This window comes from Petromyzon marinus, chromosome 69, assembly GCF_048934315.1.
Source record: "Petromyzon marinus isolate PM22_M1 ecotype Great Lakes invasive population chromosome 69, UKy_Petmar_22M1.pri1.0, whole genome shotgun sequence".
Lineage (NCBI taxonomy): Eukaryota > Metazoa > Chordata > Hyperoartia > Petromyzontiformes > Petromyzontidae > Petromyzon > Petromyzon marinus.
The window spans coordinates 2,887,058-2,912,396 of NC_133735.1; the positions used below are offsets into that span (position 1 = coordinate 2,887,058).

Here is a 25,339-nt window from a genome sequence, read left to right on the forward strand (position 1 = left end):
TCACCAGCTCACTCACCAGCTCACTCATCAGCTCACTCCCCAGCTCACTCACCGACTCACTCATTCTACAACTCACTCACCAACTCACTGACTAGCCAACCCACGAACACACTCACCAGCTCACTCACCTACTCACTCACCAGGTCACTCACCTACTCACTCACCAGGTCACTCACCTACTCACTCACCAGGTCACTCACCTACTCACTCACCAGGTCACTCACCTACTCACTCACCAGGTCACTCACCTACTCACTCACCAGGTCACTCACCTACTCACTCACCAGGTCACTCACCAGCTCACTCACCGAATCACTAACCAGGTCACTCACCGACTCACTCATTCTACAACTCACTCACCAACTCACTCACCAACTCACTCACCAGCTCACTCACCTACTCACTCACCAGGTCACTCACTGTCTCACTCACTCACCTACTCACTCACCAGGTCACTCACCAGCTCACTCACCAGCTCACTCACCAGCTCACTCACCTACTCACTCATTCTACAACTCACTCACCAGCTCACTGACTTGCCAACCCTCGAACACACTCACCAGCTCACTCACCTACTCACTCACCAGGTCACTCACCTATTCACTCACCAGGTCACTCACTGTCTCACTCACTCACCTACTCACTCACCAGGTCACTCACCGTCTCACTCACTCACCTACTCACTCACCAGCTCACTCACCGTCTCACTCACCAGGTCACTCACCGTCTCACTTACCAGGTCACTCACCGTCTCACTCACTCACCTACTCACTCACCAGGTCACTCACCGTCTCACTCACTCACCTACTCACTCACCAGCTCACTCACAGTCTCACTCACCAGGTCACTCACCAGCTCACTCACTCACCTACTCACTCACCAGGTCACTCACCGTCTCACTCACCAGGTCACTCACCAGCTCACTCACCAAGTCACTCACCAGCTCACTCACCAGGTCACTCACCATGACAATGACCTAAAACACACGGCCAAGGCAACAAAGGAGTGGCTCAAGAAGAAGCACATTAAGGTCCTGAAGTGGCCTAGCCAGTCTCCAGACCTTAATCCCAGAGAAAATCTGTGGAGGGAGCTGAAGGTTCGAGTTGCCAAACGTCAGCCTCGAAACCTTAATGACTTGGAGAAGATCTGCAAAGAGGAGTGGGACAAAATCCCTCCTGAGATGTGTGCAAACCTGGTGGCCAACTACAAGAAACGTCTGACCTCTGTGATTGCCAACAAGGGTTTTGCCACCAAGTACTAAGTCATGTTTTGCAGAGGGGTCAAATACTCATTTCCCTCATTAAAATGCAAAACAATTTATAACATTTTTGACATGCGTTTTTTCTGGATTTTGTTGTTGTTATTCTGTCTCTCACTGTTCAAATAAACCTACCATTAAAATTATAGACTGATCATTGCTTTGTCAGTGGGCAAACGTACAAAATCAGCAGGGGATCAAATACTTTTTTCCCTCACTGTATACACTGCACGTGCAGTGGTGGTGGCGGTGATGATGGTGGTGGGGATGGTGGTGGCGGGGATGGTTGTGGTGGGGATGGTGGGGATGGTGGTGGTGGTGATGGTGGTGGTAGGGATGGTGGTGGTAGGGATGGTGGTGGCGGTGGTGGGGATGGTGGTGATGGTGATGGTGGTGATGGTGGTGGTGGGAATGGTGGTGATGGGGATGGTGGTGGCGGGGATGGTGGTGGGGATGGTGGTGGTGGGGATGGTGGTGGCGGGGATGGTGGTGGCGGGGATGGTGGTGGCGGGGATGGTGGTGGTGGGGATGGTGGTGGTGGTGGGGATGGTGGTGGTGGGGATGGTGGTGGTGGTGGGGATGGTGGTGGTGGGGATGGTGGTGGTGGGGATGGTGGTGGTGGTGGTGGTGGGGATGGTGGTGGCGGGGATAATGGGGATGCTGGTAGCGGTGGTGGTGGGGATGGTGGTGGCGGTGGTGGGGATGGTGGTGATGGTGGTGCTGGGGATGGTGGTGGTGTGGTTGGTGGTGGTGGGGATGGTGGTGGCGGGGATGGCGGTGGCGGGGATGGTGGTGGTGGTGATGGTGGTAGTGGTGATGGTGGTGGTGGGGATGGTGGTGGTGTGGTTGGTGGTGGTGGCGGGGATGGTGGTGGCGGGGATGGCTGTGGTGGGGATGATGGTAGTGGTGATGGTGGTGGTGGTGCTGGGGATGGTGGTGGTGTGGTTGGTGGTGGTGGTGGGGATGGTGGTGGTGAAGATGGTTGTGGTGGGGATGGTGATGGTGGGGATGGTGGTGGTGGTGGTGGTGGTGGTGATGGTGGGGATGGTGGGGATGGTGGTGGTTGTGATGGTGGGGATGGTGGTGGTAAGGATGGTGGTGGTGGTGGGGATGGTGGTGGTGGGGATGGTGGGGATGGTGGTGGTAGGGATAGTGGTGGTGGTGATGGTGGTGCTGGGGATGGTGGTGGTGGGGATGGTGATGGTGGTGGTGGTTGTGATGGTGGGGATGGTTGTGGTGGGGATGGTGATGGTGGTGGGGATGGTGGTGGTGGGGATGGATCGGGATGGTGGCGGTGGGGATGGTTGTGGTGAGGATGGTGGTGGTAGGGATGGTGGTGGTGGGGATGGTGGTGGTGGGGATGGTGGTGATGGTGGTGGGGATGGTGATGGCGGTGTTGGTGGGGATGGTGGTGGCTGCGGTGATGGTGGTGGTGGTGGTAGAGATGGTGGTGATGGTGGTGGTGGGGATGGTGGTGGTGGGGATGGTGATGGTGGTGGTGGTAGAGATGGTGGTGATGGTGGTGGTGGGGATGGTGGTGGTGGGGATGGTGATGGTGGTGGTGGGGATGGTGATGGTGGTGGTGGGGATGGTGATGGCGGTGTTGGTGGGGATGGTGGTGGTGGTGGTGATGGTGGTGGTGGGGATGGTGGTGGTGGGGTTGGTGGTAGTGGGAATGGTGGGGATGGTGGTGGTCGGAGTGGTGATGGTGGTCGTGGGGGTAGTGCGGATGGTTATGGGGTGGTGGTGGTGGTGATGGAGGAAGTGGTGGTGGTGGTGATGGTGGTGATGGTGTTGAGATGAAACTGGTTGAAACCCAATGCAGCAGTTGACAGATGACAGATATAAACACACACGTACAGACAAAGATCCCCCGTGTAGCCTGTAACAGACTGTTGGGGCAAGTGCTGTTAGCGAGCAGCACCTATGAAGGCCGGCACTGTGGTACACACATTCCCACAGACACACACACATACACATACAGACACACACACACACAGACACATACAGACACACATACAGACATTCCCACAGACACACACACACACAGACACACACACACACAGACACATACAGACACACACACAGACACATACAGACACACACACAGACACACACACAGACACACACACAGACACATACACAGACACACACACAGACACACACACAGACACACACACACACTCTCACAGACACACACTCCCACACGCACAGACACAGATACACACACACAGACACACACACAGACACAGACTCTCATAGACACACACACACAGACACACACAGACACACACAAACAGACACAAAGACACACACTCCCACACACACACAGACACACACACAGACACACACTCCCACACACACACAGACACACACACACAGACACACTCCCACAGACACACACACAGACACACACACTCTCACACACAGACACACACACACTCTCATAGACACACAGACAACCACTCCCACACACAGACACACACAGACTTACACAGACAAACAGACACGCACAGACACACACACACAGACACACACACACAGACACACAGACACACACCCAGACACACACACAGACACACACACAGACACACACTCCCACACAGACACACACACACTCCAACACACACACAGACACACACTCTCTCACACACACACAGACACACACTCCCACACAGACACACACACACAGACACAGACACACACAGACACACACACACTCTCACACACACTCCCACCCACACTCTCACAGACACACACAGACACACACACACAGACACACACACACACAGACACACACACAGACACACACACAGACACACACACACAGACACACACAGACACACGCAGACACACAGACACACACAGACACACACACAGACACACACACAGACACACAGACACACACACACAGACACACACACAGACACACACACAGACACACACACACAGACACACACACAGACACACACACACAGACACACAGACACACACACAGACACACACACACAGACACAGACACACAGACACACACTCCCACACGCACAGACACAGATACACACACACACAGACACACACACAGACACACACACACAGACACACAGACACACACACACACACTCTCACACACACTCCCACCCACACTCTCACAGACACGGGGCCCCGCAGCACAAACTGGAAGGTCCGGACACGAGAGGGTGGCGGGGCGGTGGAGATCGCAGCGCGAGACGCGTGCAGCGGAGAACGCCGCGAAGGGCCAAACAGAGGACACGGAGTGAGCCTGAGGGTGAGTGGGTGGGTGAGTGGGTGAGCTAGAGGGTGAGTGGGTGGGTGAGTGGGTGAGCTAGAGGGTGAGCAGGTGGGTGGGTGGGTGAGTGAGCTAGAGGGTGAGAGGGTGAGTGGGTGGGTGGGTGGGTGAGTGAGCTAGAGGGTGAGCAGGTGGGTGGGTGGGTGAGTGAGCTAGAGGGTGAGAGGGTGAGCAGGTGGGTGGGTGGGTGAGTGAGCTAGAGGGTGAGTGGGTGGGTGAGTGGGTGAGTGAGTGAGCTAGAGGGTGAGAGGGTGAGTGAGTGGGTGAGTGGGTGAGTGAGTGAGCTAGAGGGTGAGCAGGTGGGTGGGTGGGTGAGTGAGCTAGAGGGTGAGAGTGTGAGTGGGTGGGTGAGCTAGAGGGTGAGCAGGTGGGTGGGTGGGTGAGTGAGCTAGAGGGTGAGAGTGTGAGTGGGTGGGTGAGTGAGCTAGAGGGTGAGAGGGTGAGTGAGTGGGTGAGTGAGTGAGCTAGAGGGTGAGTGGGTGGGTGAGTGGGTGAGTGAGCTAGAGGGTGAGAGGGTGAGTGAGTGGGTGAGTGAGTGAGCTAGAGGGTGAGTGGGTGGGTGAGTGGGTGAGTGAGCTAGAGGGTGAGAGGGTGAGTGGGTGGGTGAGTGAGCTAGAGGGTGAGCAGGTGGGTGGGTGGGTGGGTGAGTGAGCTAGAGGGTGAGAGGGTGAGTGGGTGGGTGAGCTAGAGGGTGAGAGGGTGAGTGGGTGAGTGAGTGAGCTAGAGGGTGAGAGGGTGAGTGGGTGGGTGAGTGGGTGAGTGAGCTAGAGGGTGAGAGGGTGAGTGGGTGGGTGAGCTAGAGGGTGAGTGGGTGGGTGGGTGAGTGAGTGAGCTAGAGGGTGAGAGGGTGAGTGGGTGGGTGAGTGGGTGAGTGAGCTAGAGGGTGAGAGGGTGAGTGGGTGGGTGAGCTAGAGGGTGAGCAGGTGGGTGGGTGGGTGAGTGAGCTAGAGGGTGAGAGGGTGAGTGGGTGGGTGAGTGAGTGAGCTAGAGGGTGAGAGGGTGAGTGGGTGGGTGAGCTAGAGGGTGAGCAGGTGGGTGGGTGGGTGAGTGAGCTAGAGGGTGAGAGGGTGAGTGGGTGGGTGAGTGGGTGAGTGAGCTAGAGGGTGAGAGGGTGAGTGGGTGGGTGAGTGGGTGAGCTAGAGGGTGAGCAGGTGGGTGGGTGGGTGAGTGAGCTAGAGGGTGAGTGGGTGGGTGAGTGAGTGAGCTAGAGGGTGAGTGGGTGGGTGGGTGGGTGAGCCTGAGGGTGAGTGGGTGGGTGGGTGAGTGAGCTAGAGGGTGAGAGGGTGAGTGGGTGGGTGAGCTAGAGGGTGAGCAGGTGGGTGGGTGGGTGAGTGAGCTAGAGGGTGAGAGGGTGAGTGGGTGGGTGAGCTAGAGGGTGAGCAGGTGGGTGGGTGGGTGAGTGAGCTAGAGGGTGAGAGGGTGAGTGGGTGGGTGAGTGGGTGAGCTAGAGGGTGAGAGGGTGAGTGGGTGGGTGAGCTAGAGGGTGAGCAGGTGGGTGGGTGGGTGAGTGAGCTAGAGGGTGAGAGGGTGAGTGGGTGGGTGAGTGAGTTAGAGGGTGAGTGGGTGGGTGGGTGAGTGAGCTAGAGGGTGAGTGAGTGGGTGGGTGAGTGAGCTAGAGGGTGAGTGGGTGAGCTAGAGGGTGAGTGGGTGGGTGGGTGAGTTAGAGGGTGAGTGAGTGGGTGGGTGAGTTAGTGAGTTAGAGGGTGAGCAGGTGAGTGGGTGAGTGAGCTAGAGGGTGAGTGGGTGGGTGGGTGAGTGAGCTAGAGGGTGAGTGAGTGGGTGGGTGAGTGAGCTAGAGGGTGAGTGGGTGAGTGGGTGAGTGAGCTAGAGGGTGAGCAGATGGGTGGGTGGGTGAGCTAGAGGGTGAGTGGGTGGGTGGGTGAGTTAGAGGGTGAGCAGGTGAGTGGGTGGGTGGGTGAATTAGAGGGTGAGTGGGTGAGTTAGAGGGTGAGTGGGTGGGTGGGTGAGTTGGTGGGTGGGTGGGTGAGCTAGAGGGTGAGTGAGTGGGTGGGTGAGATAATGAGTTAGAGGGTGAGCAGGTGAGTGGGTGGGTGAGCTAGAGGGTGAGTGGATGGGTGGGTGAGTTAGAGGGTGAGTGGGTGAGTGAGTTGGTGGGTGGGTGGGTGAGTGAGCTAGAGGGTGAGCAGGTGGGTGGGTGAGTTAGAGATTGAACAGGTGAGTGGGTGGGTGAGTGAGTGGGTGGGTGAGTGAGCTAGAGGGTGAGTGGGTGGGTGGGTGGGTGAGTGAGCTAGAGGGTGAGTGGGTGGGTGGGTGGGTGAGTGAGCTAGAGGGTGAGTGGGTGAGTGGGTGAGTTAAAGAGTGAGTTAGAGGGTGAACAGGTGGGTGGGTGAGCTAGAGGGTGAGTGGGTGGGTGAGCTAGAGGGTGAGTGGGTGGGTGGGTGAGTGGGTGAGTTAGAGGGTGAGCAGGTGAGTGGGTGGGTGAGTGAGTGGGTGGGTGAGTGAGTTAGAGGGTGAGCAGGTGAGTGGGTGGGTGAGTGAGCTAGAGGGTGAGCAGGTGGGTGGGTGGGTGAGCTAGAGGGTGAGTGGGTGGGTGGGTGAGCTAGAGGGTGAGCAGGTGGGTGGGTGGGTGAGCTAGAGGGTGGGTGGGTGAGCTAGAGGGTGAGTGGGTGGGTGGGTGGGTGAGCTAGAGGGTGAGCAAGTGGGTGGGTGGGTGAGCTAGAGGGTGAGTGGGTGGGTGGGTGGGTGAGTTAAAGGGTGAGCAGGTGAGTGGGTGGTTAAGTGAGCTAGAGGGTGAGCAGGTGAGTGGGTGGGTGAGTGAGCTAGAGGGTAAGCAGGTGAGTGGGTGGGTGAGTGAGTTAGAGGGTGAGTGGGTGGGTGGGTGAGTTAAAGGGTGAGCAGGTGAGTGGGTGGGTGGGTTAGCTAGAGGGTGAGTGGGTGGGTGGGTGAGTGAGTTAGAGGGTGAGCAGGTGGGTGGGTGAGTTAGAGGGTGAGTGGGTGGGTGGGTGAGTTAGTTAGAGGGTGAGCAGGTGAGTGGGTGGGTGAGTGAGTTAGAGGGTGAGAGGGTGAGCAGGTGAGTGGGTGGGTGAGTGAGCTAGAGGGTGAGCAGGTGAGTGGGTGAGTGAGTTAGAGGGTGAGCAGGTGGGTGGGTAGGTGGGTGAGTTAGTTAGAGGGTGAGTGGGTGAGTGGGTGGGTGGGTGAGTTAAAGGATGAGCAGGTGAGTGGGTGGGTGAGTGAGCTGGAGGGTGAGCAGGTGAGTGGGTGGGTGGGTGAGTGGGTGGGTGGGTGAGTGAGTGAGTTAGAGGGTGAGCAGGTGAGTGGGTGGGTGAGTGAGGTAGAGGGTGAGCAGGTGAGTGGTTGGGTGGGTGAGTTAGAGGGTGAGAGGGTGAGTGGGTGGTTGGGTGGGTGAGTTAGAGGGTGAGCAGTTGAGTGGGTGGGTGGGTGAGTGAGTTAGAGGGTGAGCAGGTGAGTGAGTAGGTGGGTGAGCTTGAGGGTGAGCAGGTGAGTGGGTGGGTGGGTGAGCTAGAGGGTGAGTGGGTGGGTGGGTGGGTGAGTTAAAGGGTGAGCAGGTGAGTGGGTGGGTGAGTGAGTTAGAGGGTGAGCAGGTGAGTGGGTGGGTGGGTGAGTTAGAGGGTGAGTGGGTGAGTGAGTTAGAAGGTGAGCAGGTGGGTGGGTAGGTGGGTGAGTTAGTTAGAGGGTGAGTGGGTGGGTGAGTGGGTGGGTGAGTGAGCTAGAGGGTGAGCAGGTGAGTGGGTGGGTGAGTGAGTTAGAGGGTGAGAGGGTGAGTGGGTTGGTGGGTGAGTGAGTTAGAGGGTGAGAGGGTGAGTGAGTGGGTGGGTGGGTGAGTGGGTTAGAGGGTGAGAGGGTGAGCGAGTGGGTGAGTGAGTGGGTGGGTGAGTGAGTGGGTGCATGAGTGAGTTAGAGGGTGAGTGAGTGGGTGAGGGAGTGAGTTAAAGGGTGAGCGAGTAGGTGGGTGGGTGAGTGAGTGAGTTAGAGGGTGAGCGAGTGGGTGAACGAGTGATTGAGTGGGTGGGTGAGTGGGTGCGTGGGTGAGTGAGTGAGTAGGTGGGTGAGTGAGTGGGTGGGTGGATGAGTGAGTTGGTGAGTCAGTGGGTGAGTGGGTGGGCGAGTGGGTGAGCGCGTGAGTGAGTGGGTGGGCGGATGAGTGAGTGGGTGGGTGAGTGAGTGAGCGGGTGAGTGGGCGGGTGAGTGAGGGGGTGAGTGAGTGTGTGAGTGGGTGAGTTGGTGAGTGAGTGGGTGAGTGGGTGGGCGAGTGGGTGAGCAGGTGAGTGGGTGGGTGGGTGACTGAGTTAGAGGGTGAGCGAGTGGGTGAGCGGGTGAGTTAGTGGGTGGGTGAGTGAGCGGGTGAGTGGGCGGGTGATTGAGTGGGTGAGTTAGTGAGTGGGTGGGTGAGTGAGTGAGTGAGTGTGTGAGTGAGTGGGTGAGTGTGTGAGTGAGTGAGTGGGTGAGTGGGTGAGTGAGTGGGTGAGTGAATGGGTGATTGAGAAGGTGAGTGAGTGAGTGGGTGAGTGAATGAGCAGAGTGAGCGGGTGGGTGGGTGGGTGAGTGAGTGTGTGAGTGAGTGGGTGAGTGGGTGAGTGGGTGAGTGAGTGAGTGAGTGGGTGAGTGGGTGAGTGAGTGGGTGAGTGAATGAGCAGAGTGGGTGGGTGAGTGTGTGTGTGAGTGAGTGACTGAATGGGTGGGTGAGTGAGTGAGTGGGTGAGTGGATAAGTGAATGGGTGAGTGAGTGGGTGGGTGAGTGAGTGGGTGAGTGGTGGGTGAGTGAGTGGGTGGGTGGGTGAGTAAGTGGGCGAGTGAGTGAGTGAGTGGGTGGGTGAGTGAGTGGGTGAGTGAGTGGGTGAGTGGATGAGTGGGTGAGTGAGTGAGTGGGTGGGTGAGTGAGTGGGTGGGTGAGTGAGTGGGTGAGTGAGTGGGTGAGTGGATGAGTGAGTGGGTGAGTGTGTGAGTGGATGAGTGAGTGGGTGAGTGAGTAGGTGAGTGGATGAGTGAATGGGTATGTGAGTGGATGAGTGGGTGAGTGAGTGGGTGAGTGAGTGGGTGAGTGGATGAGTGGGTGAGTGAGTGAGTGGGTGGGTGAGTGAGTGAGTGGGTGGGTGAGTGAGTGGGTGAGTGAGTGGGTGAGTGGATGAGTGAGTGGGTGAGTGTGTGAGTGGATGAGTGAGTGGGTGAGTGAGTAGGTGAGTGGATGAGTGAATGGGTTAGTGAGTGGATGAGTGGATGAGTGAGTGGGTGAGTTAGTGGGTGAGTGAGTGGGTGAGTGGATGAGTGGGTGAGTGAGTGGGTGGGTGAGTGAGTGAGTGGGTGAGTGGGTGAGTGAGTGGGTGGGTGAGTGAGTGAGTGGGTGAGTGGATGAGTGGGTGAGTGAGTGAGTGAGTGGATGAGTGAGTGAGCAGAGTGAGTGAGTTCCAAATGTGAACTCTGATCCATCAACTCCCCATCCGGCACAGGTGGCAGCTGACGAACCCTGAGCCGCCTCCTGCTTCACCTGATCCACCTACTCCCACCCTGGTCCACCTGCTCCACCCTGCTCCACCTGGTCCACCTACTCCCACCCTGCTCCACCTGCTCCACCCTGCTCCACCTGCTCCCTCCCACTCCCTCCCTGCTCCCTACTGCTCCACCTGCTCCCTCCCTGCTCCCTACTGCTCCACCCGCTCCCTCCCTGGTCCACCTACTCCACCTTCTCCCTCCCACTCCCTCCCTGCTATCTACTGCTCCACCTACTCCCTCCCTGCTCCACCCTGCTCCACCCTCCCTGCTCTACCCTGCTCCACCCTGCTCCACCCTACTCCCTACTGCTCCACCCTGCTCCACCCTCCCTTCTCCACCCTGCTCCACCCTACTCCCTACTGCCCCACCCTGCTCCACCTTGCTCCACCCTGCCCCACCCTCCCTGCTCCCTCCTGGTGATGGCAGAGCGATGTGAGGAGGTGCAGCAGGACTGGACACAAACATCCAGCCACGGGGCAATGCAGGTAGCCACACCGATACAACACCGATACTCCACCAATACTCCACCAATACTCCACCAATACAACACCAATACTCCACCAATACACCACCAATACACAACCAATACTCCACCAATACAACACCAATAGTCCACCAATACAACACCGATACAACACCAATACAACACCAATACTCCACCAATACTCCACCAATACTTCACCAATACTCCACTGATACTCCACCAATACAACACCGATACTCCACCGATACAACACCAATACTTCACCAATACTTCACCAATACTTCACCAATACTCCACCAATACACAACCAATACTCCACCAATACTCCACCAATACACAACCAATACACCACCAGTACACCACCAATACACAACCAATACTCCACCAATACAACACCGATACTCCACCAATACACAACCAATACACAACCACTACACCAATACTCCACCAATACTCTACCGATACTCCACCGATACGTCACCGATACACCACCAATACTCCACCAATACTCCAACAATACAACACCGATACTTCACCGATACTCCACCGATACACAACCAATACACCACCGATACTCCACCGATACAACACCGATACTCCACCAATACTTCACCGATACACAAACAATACTTCACCGATACAACACCGATACTCCACTGATACTCCACCAATACTTCACCGATACTTCACCAATACTCCACTGATACACCACCGATACTTCACCGATACACAACCAATACACAACCAATACTTCACCGATACTTCACCGATACACAACCAATACTCCACCGATACTCTACCGATACACCACTGATACTCCACCAATACTCCACCAATACTCAACGAATACTCCACCAATACACCACCAATGCTCCACCGATACACCACCGATACGTCACCGATACTTCACCAATACTCCACCGATACTCCACCAATACTCCACCAATACACAACCAATACTCCACCAATACTCCACCAATACACCACCAATACACCACCAATACACCAACGATACACCACCAATACTCCACCGAGACACCACCGACACTTCACCGATACTTCACCGATACTCCACCGATACTCCACGAATACTCCACCAATACACCACCGATACTCCACCGATACACAACCAATACTCCACCAATACTCCACCAATACACCACCAATACACCACCAATACTCCACCAATACACCACCAATGCTCCACCGATACACCACCGATACGTCACCGATACTTCACCGATACTCCACCGATACTCCACCAATACTCCACCAATACACCACCGATACTCCACCAATACTCCACCAATACACCACCAATACTTCACCAATACACAACCAATACACCACCGATACTCCACCGATACTCCACCGATACTCCACCGATACTCCACCGATACTCCACCGATACTTCTCCAATACTTCACCGATACTTCACCGATACTTCTCCAATACTTCACCGATACACAACTAATACTCCACCGATACTCCACCAATACACCACCGATACACAACCAATACTCCACCGATACACAACCAATACTCCACCAATACTCCACCGATACACCACCGATACACCACCGATACTCCACCAATACACCACCAATACTCCACCAATACTCCACCAATACACCACCGATACTTCACCGATACTCCACCGATACTCCACCGATACCTCGCTGAATTACCCCACTGATATGGGTAATGTGAGTCAATGGGTAATGTGAGTCTATGGGCAGTGTGAGTCTATGGGTAGTGTTAGTCTATGGGTAATGTGAGTCTGTGGGTAATGTGAGTCTATGGGTAGTGTGAGTCTATGGGTAATGTTAGTCTATGGGTAATGTGAGTCTATGGGTAATGTGAGTCTGTGGGTAATGTGAGTCTGTGGGTAATGTGAGTCTATGGGTAATGTGAGTCTATGGGTAATGTGAGTCTATGGGTAGTGTGAGTCTACGGGTAATGTGAGTCTATGGGTAATGTGAGTCTATGGGTAATGTGAGTCTGTGGGTAATGTGAGTCTACGGGTAATGTGAGTCTATGGGTAATGTGAGTCTATGGGTAGTGTGAGTCTATGGGTAGTGTGAGTCTATGGGTAGTGTGAGTCTATGGGTAGTGTGAGTCTACGGGTAATGTGAGTCTATGGGTAATGTGAGTCTGTGGGTAATGTGAGTCTGTGGGTAATGTGAGTCTATGGGTAGTGTGAGTCTATGGGCAGTGTGAGTCTATGGGTAATGTGAGTCTATGGGTAGTGTGAGTCTATGGGTAGTGTTAGTCTATGGGTAACGTGAGTCTATGGGTAATGTGAGTCTGTGGGTAATGTGAGTCTATGGGCAATGTGAGTCTATGGGTAATGTGAGTCTATGGGTAATGTGAGTCTATGGGTAATGTGAGTCTATGGGTAGTGTGAGTCTGTGGGTAGTGTGAGTCTACGGGTAATGTGAGTCTATGGGTAGTGTGAGTCTATGGGCAGTGTGAGTCTATGGGCAGTGTGAGTCTATGGGTAATGTGAGTCTATGGGTAGTGTTAGTCTATGGGTAATGTGAGTCTATGAGTAGTGTGAGTCTATGGGCAATGTGAGTCTATGGGTAATGTGAGTCTGTGGGTAATGTGAGTCTATGGGTAGTGTGAGTCTATGGGTAATGTGAGTCTATGGGTAGTGTAAGTCTATGGGCAATGTGAGTCTATGGGTAGTGTGAGTCTATGGGTAATGTGAGTTTATGGGTAATGTGAGTCTATGGGCAATGTTAACCTATGGGCAATGTTAACCTATGGGCAATGTTAACCTATGGGCAATGTTAACCTATGGGCAATGCTAACCTATGGGCAATGTTAGTCTATGGGCAATGCTAACCTATGGGCAATGTTAGTCTATGGGCAATGTTAACCTATGGGCAATGTTAGTCTATGGGCAATGTTAACCTATGGGCAATGTTAATCTATGGGCAATGTTAGTCTATGGGCAATGTTAGTCTATGGGCAATGCTAACCTATGGGCAATGTTAACCTATGGGCAATGTTAACCTATGGGCAATGTTAGTCGATGGGCAATGTTAACCTATGGGCAATGTTAACCTATGGGCAATGTTAACCTATGGGCAATGTTAGTCTATCGGCAATGTTAGTCTATGGGCAATGCTAACCTATGGGCAATGTTAGTCTATCGGCAATGTTAGTCTATGGGCAATGCTAACCTATGGGCAATGTTAACCTATGGGCAATGTTAACCTATGGGCAATGTTAACCTATGGGCAATGTTAACCTATGGGCAATGTTAACCTATGGGCAATGTTATCCTATGGGCAATGTTAATCTATGGGCAATGTTAATCTATGGGCAATGTTAATCTATGGGCAATGTTAACCTATGGGCAATGTTAGTCTATGGGCAATGTTAACCTATGGGCAATGTTAACCTATGGGCAATGTTAACCTATGGGCAATGTTAATCTATGGGCAATGTTAATCTATGGGCAATGTTAATCTATGGGCAATGTTAACCTATGGCAATGTTAATCTATGGGCAATGTTAGTCTATGGGCAATGTTAATCTATGGGCAATGTTTACCTATGGGCAATGTTAACCTATGGGCAATGTTAACCTATGGGCAATGTTAACCTATGGGCAATGTTAACCTATGGGCAATGTTAACCTATGGGCAATGTTAACCTATGGGCAATGTTAACCTATGGGCAATGTTAACCTATGGGCAATGTTAACCTATGGGCAATGTTAACCTATGGGCAATGTTAACCTATGGGCAATGCTAACCTATGGGCAATGTTAGTCTATGGGCAATGCTAACCTATGGGCAATGTTAGTCTATGGGCAATGTTAACCTATGGGCAATGTTAGTCTATGGGCAATGTTAACCTATGGGCAATGTTAATCTATGGGCAATGTTAGTCTATGGGCAATGTTAGTCTATGGGCAATGCTAACCTATGGGCAATGTTAACCTATGGGCAATGTTAACCTATGGGCAATGTTAGTCTATGGGCAATGTTAACCTATGGGCAATGTTAATCTATGGGCAATGTTAGTCTATGGGCAATGTTAACCTATGGGCAATGTTAGTCTATGGGCAATGTTAACCTATGGGCAATGTTAATCTATGGGCAATGTTAGTCTATGGGCAATGTTAGTCTATGGGCAATGCTAACCTATGGGCAATGCCAATCTGTCTCCCTGCGCCCAGCTGGCGTTCGGCCAGAGCTACGGCGACGATGGGGGCAGCACTTCCTCCTCCTCCCACAATGCACCGGGACAGCGGCGAGTCGACCAATCGCAGCGCGGGTGAGGTTGAAATTGCATTGCCCCTTCGCCACTCATCGGCACGGGGGGAGACAAAGGCGGCCTGGCCTCTGTCTCCCCACGGGGTGGTCTAGTCCGTGGGGGACCCCCACGGGGTGGTCTAGTCCGTGGGGCACCCCCACGGAGTCGTCTAGTCCGTGGGGGACCCCCACGGGGTGGTCTAGTCCGTGGGGGACCCCCACGGGGTGGTCTAGTCCGTGGGGGATCCCTACCAGGTGGTCTAGTCCTTGGGGAACCCCCACGGGATGGTCTAGTCCGTGGGGAATTTCCACGGGATGGTCTAGTCCGTGGGACACCTCCACAGGATGGTCTAGTCCGTGGGACACCTCCACAGGATGGTCTAGTCCGTGGGGGACCCCACGGGGTGGTCTAGTCCTTGGGGGACTCCTTAAGAGTGTGTGACTCCTGAGGTGGACTCCTCAAGAGAGTGCAGCCAATTCCTGAAGAGAGGAGTGGGAGGCGATGCAATCCTCCAGGCACCCGGCACACCACATCCCCCCGTTACCCTCCAGCAACAACAACAACAACAAAAACAACAACAACAACCCTCATGGCATCCTCGTCCTCCCAGCAGCAGCGGCTTCTCGCCCTCGCCGCCACCGCCGACGCTAACGGCAGCGTCGGCGCCGCCGCTGGTGACGCCGCCGCTGGTGACACCGCCGGCACCGCCGCTGGTGACACCGCCGCTGGTGACGCCGCCGCTGGTGACACCGCCGCTGGTGACACCGCCGGCACCGCCGCTGGTGACACCGCCGGCACCGCCGCTGGTGACACCGCCGCTGGTGACACCGCCGGCACCGCCGCTGGTGACACCGCCGGCACCGCCGCTGGTGACACCGCCGCTGGTGACACCGCCGGCACCGCCGCTGGTGTCGCCGCCGGCACCGCCGCTGGTGACACCGCCGGCACCGCCGCTGGTGGCACCGCCGCCGCTGTCGGCGATGCCGTCGCTGTGCTGGCCGTGCCCGTCGCGCGCCGACGGCATGGAGCTGGTGGTGACGGCACAGCCTGAGCAGCAGTACCGGGCGCGGTACCTCACCGAGGGCAGCCGCGGTGCCGTCAGGGACCAGAGCCAGCAGGGATACCCCGCCGTGACGGTGAGCATGGGGCGAGGGGGGTAGCACCCTTACACCCACGCGCTCACTCGCTCACTCACCCGGTCACTCACTCAACCACTCACCCGCTCACTCACCCATCCACGCACTCATCCACTCGCTCACTGGGTCACCCACCCACTCATTCACTCACCACTCGCTCACCCGGTCACTCACTCACTCACCCACTCATTCACCCATCCACGCACTCACTCGCTCACTCACCCAGTCACTCATCCATTCACTCACTCGCTCACCCCGTCACTCACTCACCCACCCACTCACTCACCCATCCACGCACTCATCCACTCGCTCACCGGGTCACTCAACCAAACACTCACTCACCACTCGCTCACCGGGTCACCCACGCACTCACTCATCCGGTCACCCACTCATCCACTCGCTCACCCCGTCACTCACTCACTCACCCACTCACTCACCCAACCACGCACTCATCCACTCACTCATCCACTCCACTCATCCACTCACTCACCCACTCACTCACACATCCGTCCACTCACTCACCCACCCACCCACTCACCCACTCACTCACCGACTTACCCACTCACTCAGTAACTTACTCACCCACTCACCCACACACTCACTAACTTACTCACCCACTCACTCACCCACACACACTCACTCACCCACTCACTCACCCACTCACTCACACACTCACTCACTCAATCACCCACTCACTCACACACACACACTCACTCACCCACTCACTCACCCACACACACACTCACTAACTTACCCACTCACCCTCCCGTGTCTCCCCGTGTCTCACCCCCCGTGTCTCCCCGTGTCTCACCACCCGTCTCTCACCCCCCATGTCTCCCCGTCTCTCACCCCCGTGTCTCCCCTTCTCTCACTCCCGTGTCTCACCCCCCGTCTCTCACCCCCCGTGTCTCCCCCCCGTGTCTGTCACCGCCCGTCTCTCACCCCCCGTGTCTCACCCCCTGTGTCTCCCCCCCCGTGTCTGTCACCGCCCGTGTCTCACCCCCCGTGTCTCACCCCCCCGTGTCTCACCCCCATGTCTCCCTGTCTCTCACCCCCCGTCTCTCACTCCCTGTGTCTCCCCCCCCGTGTCTGTCACCGCCCGTGTCTCACCCCCCGTGTCTCACCCCCCCGTGTCTCACCCCCATGTCTCCCTGTCTCTCACCCCCCGTCTCTCACTCCCTGTGTCTCCCCCCCCCGTGTCTGTCACCGCCCGTGTCTCACCGTGTCTCACCCCCCGTGTCTCACCCCCCGTGTCTCACCCCCCCGTGTCTCACCACCATGTCTCACCCCCATGTCTCCCTGTCTCTCACCCCCCGTCTCACCCCCCGTGTCTCACCCCCCGTCTCTCACCCCCCGCTCTCACCCCCTGTGTCTCCCCGTGTCTCACCCCCCGTGTCTCACCCCCCGTGTCTCACCCCCCGTCTCTCACCCCCCGTGTCTCTCCCACGTGTCTCACCTCCACCCCCCCCCCCCCCCCCCCCCACACCCACCCCCCACCCCCCCCCCCCGCAGCTGCTGGGCTGCTACCCGCCCCGCCCCGTGGACGTCCTCGTGTTCGTGGGGGTCGACTCGACCCGCCCGCGTCCCCACCCGTGCTACCAGAGCTGCCGCGTGACGGGGCGCTCCACGGGGGCCTGCCGTGAGCTGCGCGTGGGCACCACCACCGTCATCTCGGCGCCCATGCGCCCGCACGCCGGCGCCATGAGCATGCGGTGAGCGGTGTCATACCAAAAACGTCATACCGAAAACGTCGTACCAAAAACGTCATACCAAAAACGTCATACCAAAAACGTCATACCCAAAACGTCATACCAAAAACGTCATACCAAAACGTCATACCAAAACGTCATATTAAAACGGCATACCAAAACGGCATACCAAAACGGCATACCAAAACGTCATACCAAAACGGCATACCAAAACGTCATACCCAAAACGTCATACCAAAAACGTCATACCAAAAACGTCACACCAAAACGTCATACCAAAACGTCATACCAAACGTCATACCAAACGTCATACCAACGTCATACCAAAAAACGTCATACCAAAACGTCATACCAAAACGTCATGCCAAACGTCATACCAAACGTCATACCAAAACGTCATACCAAAACGTCACGCCAACGTCATACCAAAACGTCATACCAAAACGTCATACCAAAACGTCATACCAAAACGTCATACCAAAACGTCATGCCAAAACGCCGGGGAAGGGGGCGGCGGAGGGGCGGCTCGTCACACCGCCAGCTCGCGAGTCCGAGCGGTGGGTGGCGAGGCCGAGCGGTGGCGTCACACCGCTCGGCCTCGCGAGGAGCTGCGAGTCCAGTAGTGTCGTCACCACCTCCACCTCCACCATCACCACCTCCACCACAACCTCCACCACCTCCACCACCACCACCTCCACCACCACCTCCACCACCACCACCACCACGTCCACCACCTCCACCACCTCCACCACCACCACCACTCCACGTGGCCATGGAGCTGCTGCTGCTGCCTCTATTAAGTCTCCCTACTGCTGTTGCTGCTGCTGCCCCTACTGCTGCTGCCCCTACTGCTGCTGCTCCTGCTCCTATTGCTGCTCCTACTGCTGCTCCTACTAGTGCTTCTCCTCCTACTGCTTCTTCTCCTCCTACTGCTGCTTCTCCTACTGCTGCTTCTTCTCCTACTGCTGCTCCTACTGCTGCTCCTACTGCTTCTCCTACTGCTGCTCCTACTGCTCCTCCTACTGCTCCTCCTACTGCTGATGCTCCTACTGCTGCTGCCCCTACTGCTGCTGCTCCTGCTCCTACTGCTGCTCCTACTAGTGCTTCTCCTCCTCCTACTGCTGCTTCTTCTCCTACTGCTGCTGCTCCTACTGCTGCTTCTTTCTCCTACTGCTTCTCCTACTGCTGCTCCTACTGCTTCTCCTACTGCTCCTCCTACTGCTGATGCTCCTACTGCTGATGCTCCTACTGCTGCTGCTCTTACTGCTTCTCCTACTGCTGCTTCTACTGCTGCTTCTTCTCCTACTGCTTCTCCTACTGCTGCTTCTTCTCCTACTGCTGCTCCTACTGCTGCTCCTACTGCTTCTCCTACTGCTGCTCCTACTGCTCCTCCTACTGCTCCTCCTACTGCTAATGCTCCTACTGCTGCTCCTACTGCTTCTCCTACTGCTGCTCCTACTGCTCCTCCTACTGCTCCTCCTACTGCTGATGCTCCTACTGCTGCTGCCCCTACTGCTGCTGCTCCTGCTCCTACTGCTGCTCCTACTAGTGCTTCTCCTCCTCCTACTGCTGCTTCTTCTCCTACTGCTGCTGCTCCTACTGCTGCTTCTTCTCCTACTGCTTCTCCTACTGCTGCTCCTACTGCTTCTCCTACTGCTCCTCCTACTGCTGATGCTCCTACTGCTGATGCTCCTACTGCTGCTCTTACTGCTTCTCCTACTGCTGCTTCTACTGCTGCTCCTACTGCTTCTCCTACTGCTGCTCCTACTGCTGATGCTCCTACTGCTGCTCCTACTGCTGCTTCTTCTCCTACTGCTTCTCCTACTGCTGCTTCTACTGCTCCTCCTCCTACTGCTGCTCCTACTGCTGCTTCTCCTCCTGCCGCTGCTTCTTCTCCTACTGCTTCTCCTACTGCTGCTCCTACTGCTGCTTCTTCCCCTACTGCTGCTCCTACTGCTGCTCCTACTGCTGCTTCTTCTCCTACTGCTTCTCCTACTGCTGCTCCTACTGCTGCTCCTACTGCTGCTTCTTCTCCTACTGCTGCTCCTACTGCTGCTCCTACTGCTCCTACTGCTGCTCTTACTGCTGCTGCTTCTCCTCCTTCTGCTGCTGCTCCTACTGCTCCTACTGCTGCTCCTACTGCTGCTTCTCCTCCTACTGCTGCTGCCTCCGTCCCCCCCCCCCCCAGGATGGACTGCGTGGGCATCCTGAAGCTGCGGAACGTGGACGTTCAGGCGCGGGTCGGCGGCGGTGGGGCCAGCAGGGAGGGGGGCAGCGGCCGCCCCCCCCCCGCCGGCCCCCCACCCCCCGCCCGCCGGGGTGGGGGGCGGCGGCGGGGGGGGGTGGGGGGGGCGGCGCCAAGGGGCGCAGCGCCCGCGCGCGCCTCGTCTTCAGAGTCAACGTCGCACGCGCTGACGGGACCATCGTCACGTTGCAGGCGGTGTCCACGCCCATCCTGTGTGGTGAGGGGGGGGGTGGGGGGCCGGGTGAGTGGGGGGGTGGGTGTAGTGAGTGGGGGGGTGAAGGAGAGGTGGAGTGAGGGAGGGAGGGAGCGGTAACCCCCCATCTCCCCATCTCTCCCCTCCCCCCTCTCCCCTCTCCCCTCCCCCCTCCCCCCTCCCCTCTCCCCTCCCATCCCCCCTCCCCTCTCCCCCTCCCCCCTCTCCCCTCCCCCCTCCCCTCTCCCCCCCCCCCCTCAACTCCCCCTCCCCTCTCCCCTCCCCCCTCCCCTCTTCCCCCCTCCCCCCTCCCCTCTCCCCCCTCCCCACTCCCCCCTCCCCCTCCCCCCTCCCCCTTCTCCCCCCCTCCCCCCCTCCCCCCTCCCCTCTCCCCCCTCTCCCCCCTTCCCCCTTCTAACCTCTCCCCTCCCCCCTCCCCCTCCCCCCCTCCCCCTCCCCCTCCCCGCCTCCCCCTCCCCCCTCTCCTCTCTCCCTCCCCCCTCCCCCCCTCCCCCTTCCCCCTCCCCCTCCCCTCTCCCCCCTCCCCCCTCCCCGCTCCCCCCTCCCCCCTCCCCCCTCCCCCCTCTCCTCTCTCCCCTCCCCCTCCCCCCTCCCTCCCCCCTTCCTCCCTCCCCCCTCCCCTCTCTCCCCTCCCCCCTCCCCTCTCTCCCCTCCCCCCCTCCCCCTTCCCCCCTCCCCCTCCCCTCTCCCCCCTCCCCGCTCCCCCCTCCCCCCTCTCCCCTCCCCCCTCCCCCCTCCCCCCTTCCCCCCTCCCCTCTCTCCCCTCCCCCCTCTCCCTCCCCCCTCCCCCCTCTCCTCTCCCCCTCTCCCTCCCCCCTCCCCCTCTCCCCCTCTCCCCTCTCCCCCTCTCCCCTCTCCCCCCTCTCCTCTCCCCCCTCTCCCTCCCCCCTCCCCCCTCTCCCCCTCTCCCCCCTCCCCCTCCCCCGTCCAGCCCAGCTGGCCGGAGTCCCCGAGCTCCTGCGCAAGTCGCTGGCCTCGTGCCCGGCGGATGGGGGGGGAGGGGGGGGCGGGGGGGCGAGGAGATGTTCCTGTTCGGGAAGAACTTCCTCAAGGGCACGAGAGTGATCTTCCAGGAGGTCGCTCCCGGTGAGTCTGTGGTTCTCTGTGTGGTGGTGAGTCTGTGGGTCTCTGTGTGGTGAGTCTGTGGGTCTCTGTGGGTCTCTGTGTGGTGGTGAGTCTGTGTGGTGAGTCTATGGGTCTCTGTGTGGTGAGTCTGTGGGTCTCTGTGTGGTGGTGAGTCTGTGGGTCTCTGTGTGGTGGTGAGTCTGTGGGTCTCTGTGTGGTGGTGAGTCTGTGGGTCTCTGTGTGGTGGTGAGTCTGTGGGTCTCTGTGTGGTGGTGAGTCTGTGTGGTGAGTCTATGGGTCTCTGTGTGGTGAGTCTATGGATCTCTGTGTGGTGAGTCTATGGGTCTCTGTGTGGTGGTGAGTCTGTGGGTATCTGTGTGGTGAGTCAATGGGTCTCTGTGTGGTGGTGAGTCTGTGGGTCTCTGTGTGGTGAGTCTGTGGGTCTCTGTGTGGTGGTGAGTCTGTGGGTCTCTGTGTGGTGGTGAGTCTGTGTGGTGAGTCTGTGAGTCTCTGTGTGGTGGTGAGTCTGTGGGTCTCTGTGTGGTGAGTCTGTGGGTCTCTGTGTGGTGGTGAGTCTGTGGGTCTCTGTGTGGTGGTGAGTCTGTGGGTCTCTGTGTGGTGAGTCTGTGGGTCTCTGTGTGGTGGTGAGTCTGTGGGTCTCTGTGTGGTGGTGAGTCTGTGTGGTGAGTCTGTGGGTCTCTGTGTGGTGAGTCTGTGGGTCTCTGTGTGATGAGTCTGTGGGTCTCTGTGTGGTGGTGAGTCTGTGTGGTGAGTCTGTGGGTCTCTGTGTGGTGAGTCTGTGGGTCTCTGTGTGATGAGTCTGTGGGTCTCTGTGTGGTGGTGAGTCTGTGTGGTGAGTCTATGGGTCTCTGTGTAGTAAGTCTGTGAGTCTCTGTGTGGTGGTGAGTCTGTGGGTCTCTGTGTGAGTGTCACAATGACTCTCTGTTCTGCGCCCATCCCGCACTCTGGCGGGTCAGATTTTGCGGCGTTGTACTGTGCTTCTGTGCTCTCTTAATATATCCCAGATCCCCTTCCACTTCTCAGATGGATCTGTCTCATGGCAAGCAGATGCCCAGATAAACCACGAGTTCTTCCACCAGGTGCGTGCATACAGTGGCCCATAGTCTCACCACACAGACACCCATAGACTCATTACACAGAGACCCATAGACTCACCACACAGAGACCCGTAGACTCATCACACAGAGACCCATAGACTCACCACACAGAGACCCACAGACTCATCACACAGAGACCCATAGACTCATCACACAGAGACCCATAGACTCACACAGACACCTATAGACTCATCACACAGAGACCCATAGACTCATCACACAGACACCCATAGACCCATCACACAGAAACCCATAGACTCACACAGAGACCCATCGACTCACCACACAGAGACCCATAGACCCATCACACAGAGACCCATAGACTCACACAGACACCCATAGACTCATCACACAGAGACCCATAGACTCACACAGACACCTATAGACTCATCACATAGATCCTTACCAGCACTTGCCCAAAGAGTCATTTAAAATGCTACCTGGGGCACATTTGTATTTGTAATTACCTGGCAGTGTGTGAATGTGATTGTAACCTGCTGTGCGCTTGAAACTTGAAGACCCGAGTTTGATTCCCGCTCACGGCCAACACCGGTGGACGATTATCTGAACCGGTCATGGGCCTCCCCTAGATTGACTCAGCCTCAAATGAGTTACCCGGTGTGTTGTGTAAAAATATCACCCACTGGGAAGACAAAGGCGGCCGGGCGGGGGTGGTGTTGTCCATCCACGCCCCGCTCGTACGCCGTTGCCGGCCTTGATAGGTTCCGCTCGCTAACAAGCACTTGCCCAACAGTCTGTCCAAGGGCTACACGGTGCATCTTTGCATGTGCTTATCTTTGTCTTCGTGTTGCGATCGCGAACAGCACTTGCCCCAACAGTCCACGAAGAGGCTACCTGGTACGCCACTGCCTTTACCTTTGCAGAATCACCTCGTCGTGCGGGTTCCTCCGTTCCGCGACCCGCACATCACGGAGCCGGTGACGACGCTCATACACATCTCGAGCCCCGCGGGGTCCAGCCACGAGCAGCACACCTTTACTTACACACCTTGTCCAGGTAACACACACACACACACCTACACACACACACACCTACACTCACCTACACACTCACCTACACACACCTACACACACACCTACACACACACACACACCTTTACTTACACACCTTGTCCAGGTAACAACAACAACAACCGCCACTCGCCACTAAGTGGCGGTGACGTCACCACGACGCTTGTGCCAGGCTATGTGCACCCTGAGGCCACGTGAAGTGTCGAACGCCCGTTGGCAGGAGGTCACGGGGCAGACCCAGGTGCCACGGGTCGACTGACTGAGATGACTGGCTGATGTACCACCTGTGCCCCCTACTGTGCCAACCTGCTGTGCTTTAGCCACCCGGCGCTCCGCCCGTTGTTGTGAGCGTCGCTCCTCCGCCCTCCGTTGTTGTTGGAGGGCGACTGCCTCCAACTGCCCAGTAGCATCCTTCACGAGCCTCCTCCACAGAGGCCGATCTTGACACCGCTGGTACCAGTCATCGGCAAGTCCACTCAGCTCCACGTCCTCCTGTACCACATCACTCCATCTCTTCTCTAGCCCGTGCCGCGCCCGCTTAGCCCCCTCAATCCGGCCGAACAAAAGCTGTTTCGGCATGCGGTGGCTGGGCATGCGGGCTACATGACCCAGCCATCGCAGCCTTGCCCGCCGGAGGAGCTCACCGATGGGACCTTGCCCAGATCTTTCAAGGATTTGTGAGCTCCTCGCACAATCCAGTCTGGTTAAACCCAGGATGGATCGTAGGCAGGCCAGCCTAAATGTTTCCAATCGGCAAAGATGGTCCATTAGGGGGGTCCACGTTTCGCAAGCGTAGAGAAGGGAGGGAATGACCGTGGCCGAGAAGACCTGAAGCTTAGTGCGGAGCGACAGACCAGGTAGCTTTCACACAGCGTTACGCAACCGATGAAAAGATATTGCCGCTCGACTGATTCAGAGTGAGACCTCTGCTGTTAAACTGGAGCCAGTCATAAGCACACTGCCCAGGTATGGGAAACTCTCCACTCTCTCCACAACTGCCCATCACCGATTGGGAGTTGTGGGGGTGGAGTGTCCGATGGTACAAAATACCCAGGCAGGTGCTTAGTTTTGGTGGGGCTGATGGTAAGGCCCCATCTCTTAGTGTCACGCTCCAGTCTCAGCAGCAGCGTCTCCAACTCCACCTCTGAATGAGCAGCTATTACCAAATCATCGGCATACATAACGTGGTTGAGCATTAGGGAGCCATCCCTTGACCACACCCGGGCATCGATCAGCCTCTCATTATATCTGTACCATATGGAGATTCCCCCGGTACAGCTATTGAAGGCTTCACGAACTACGTGGTCAAAATAGATGTTAAATAATGTGGGAGACAGAGGACATCCCTGTCGCACCCCAAGGTGTACAGGGAATGGCTCTGACTCCCGGCCACGTAGTTTTACCCGGGCCCGCTCACCATCATGAAGGTCCTTAATGACCGTGAGCAGAGGGTCAGGGACTCCAAAAGCACGAACAACAACCCAGAGCCCAGGCCTACTGATGGTATCATAGGCCTTGACCAGGTCAATAAAGCAGAGACGTAGGTCTTGTTGGAATTCCCTACACCTCTGCTGTAGCAGACGGACAGAATATATGGCATCTGTGCAGGACCGCCCTTTCCTGAAACAGCATGGGGGCTCCGCAAGCCTCTCCTCAGCGTGCCTGGCGAGGCGATGTTGAATAATCCTTGCCAAGACCTTTCCCGGCACACTGAGGAGTGAGATGCCCCTGTAGTTGTTACAGTCTGTGCGGTCCCCCTTCTTAAAGAGGGGGATACCAGCGCATCCTTCCAATCCTACAGAACCCGTCCAGTGGTCCAGACTGTTGTTATGATGTCATATAGGGCAGTCTGTGCACAAACGCCACCCTCCCTCAATATTTCGCTTGGGAGATCATCTCTGCCCGCTGCCTTTCCTGGTCTCAGACTCTGGATCGCCTTCAGTACTTCCTCAACAGATGGCACCTCAGCCAGCCACTCACAGGGGGTGACTTCTTCTTCCGAAATTTGAGGCACCACAGCCTCAGCAGGATC

The 25,339-nt window shown here is 56.8% G+C and overlaps 1 protein-coding gene across 1 annotated transcript in view; it reads left to right on the top strand.

The window, feature by feature from the left end:
• The first annotated feature begins 3,307 nt into the window (after positions 1-3,307).
• Positions 3,308-25,339, top strand: part of LOC142906720 (uncharacterized) — a 34,784-nt gene continuing 12,752 nt past the window's right edge. The window contains exons 1-10 of the mRNA XM_076055099.1: positions 3,308-4,544; positions 9,992-10,519; positions 14,713-14,810; positions 15,403-15,925; positions 17,438-17,637; positions 19,823-19,905; positions 20,072-20,096; positions 21,025-21,179; positions 22,203-22,258; positions 23,161-23,293. Coding sequence (XP_075911214.1) covers positions 10,454-10,519; positions 14,713-14,810; positions 15,403-15,925; positions 17,438-17,637; positions 19,823-19,905; positions 20,072-20,096; positions 21,025-21,179; positions 22,203-22,258; positions 23,161-23,293 — 1,339 coding nt within the window. The 5' untranslated portion in view covers positions 3,308-4,544; positions 9,992-10,453. The remainder of the gene's footprint in view (positions 4,545-9,991; positions 10,520-14,712; positions 14,811-15,402; positions 15,926-17,437; positions 17,638-19,822; positions 19,906-20,071; positions 20,097-21,024; positions 21,180-22,202; positions 22,259-23,160; positions 23,294-25,339) is intronic.